General features: G+C 42.7%; 1 protein-coding gene across 1 annotated transcript in view; it reads left to right on the top strand.

Moving 5' to 3' along the window:
• LOC108228686 (dnaJ homolog subfamily C member 5) overlaps positions 1-698 on the top strand; it is a 6,509-nt gene extending 5,811 nt beyond the window's left edge. Inside the window, exon 5 of the mRNA XM_017404281.3 lies at positions 187-698. Coding sequence (XP_017259770.1) covers positions 187-284 — 98 coding nt within the window. The 3' untranslated portion in view covers positions 285-698. The remainder of the gene's footprint in view (positions 1-186) is intronic.
• The last annotated feature ends 341 nt before the right edge of the window (positions 699-1,039 follow it).

The raw sequence follows: 1,039 nt of genomic DNA on the forward strand, positions 1-1,039 counted from the left end.
TTCAGATGATGACTCAGCTCTTGTTTCAGATGATGACTCAGCGTTGTGTTTCAGATGATGACAGCATTGTGTTTCAGATGATGACTCAGCTCTTGTTTCAGATGATGACTCAGCTCTTGTTTCAGATGATGACTCAGCATTATTTGTAGTCAGTATATTTCAGTTCTGTGGCCTGTTATCTTGCAGACGTTGAGAGTCCGATGGTTCAGCAGCCGACCAGCGCCAGTGAGAAAACCCAGCTGATCGGTGACGGACACCACAGGTACAGAGACACGTACACCTGAAGCTGACAGGAAACGCATCACTGCGGCAGCAAACAGCCTGACCTCCATGATGCATCTCCCGACCACGGACACACAAACTACGTTTTATAAGAAGTTTGTTTCTTCCGGCAGCAGTCTGATGTTCAGTGAAACCCTGAGGCAGAAACATCTGATCTGAGGTCATAAACAAACAAAGAAGTAAACAAACTGTCTGAGGGTTTCTGGAAACATCCCACTGCTGAGATACAAAACTTTTATTGTGCTTTTATTAAATCAAACTTGGCTCTGATTGGCTGTTGGATGGTGGAGGCGGAGCTTAAACCTGCAGAATGTGACGATGTAAATAATGTTTGCGGTTGTTTTCTTGTTTGTTTACACCTGTGGTCATGTGACAACACCTGGAGACTTTCATGTTAATAAAAGACTGAAGTGTGATTCCTGTGTGTCGGTTCTGTTGTCTGAAGCAGTCCCTGTCCTGAACCGCTCAAAGAACCGTTCCTTAACGGTCAGCTGAGGACATTAATCAGTCTCCTGGGTTCAGGTGAAATGTTCTCAAGATCCCAACAACAAACACTGAAACACTTTGTCACAACTTTGAATCAACATTTTTAGGAAATACTTTTTTTATTTGTCAGAGCTCTAATGTTGAACATCGTGATAAAATTCATTAAAAACTATGAAAACTTTCCTCATTGATATTTAGTTTCAGTGACAAAACCCGGTCCTGTTTGGAGCTCTAAACCTGGTCCTGTTGGAGCTCTAAACCCGATCCTATT

Source organism: Kryptolebias marmoratus, unplaced genomic scaffold (genome assembly GCF_001649575.2).
Source record: "Kryptolebias marmoratus isolate JLee-2015 unplaced genomic scaffold, ASM164957v2 Scaffold115, whole genome shotgun sequence".
Taxonomy (NCBI): Eukaryota; Metazoa; Chordata; class Actinopteri; order Cyprinodontiformes; family Rivulidae; genus Kryptolebias; species Kryptolebias marmoratus.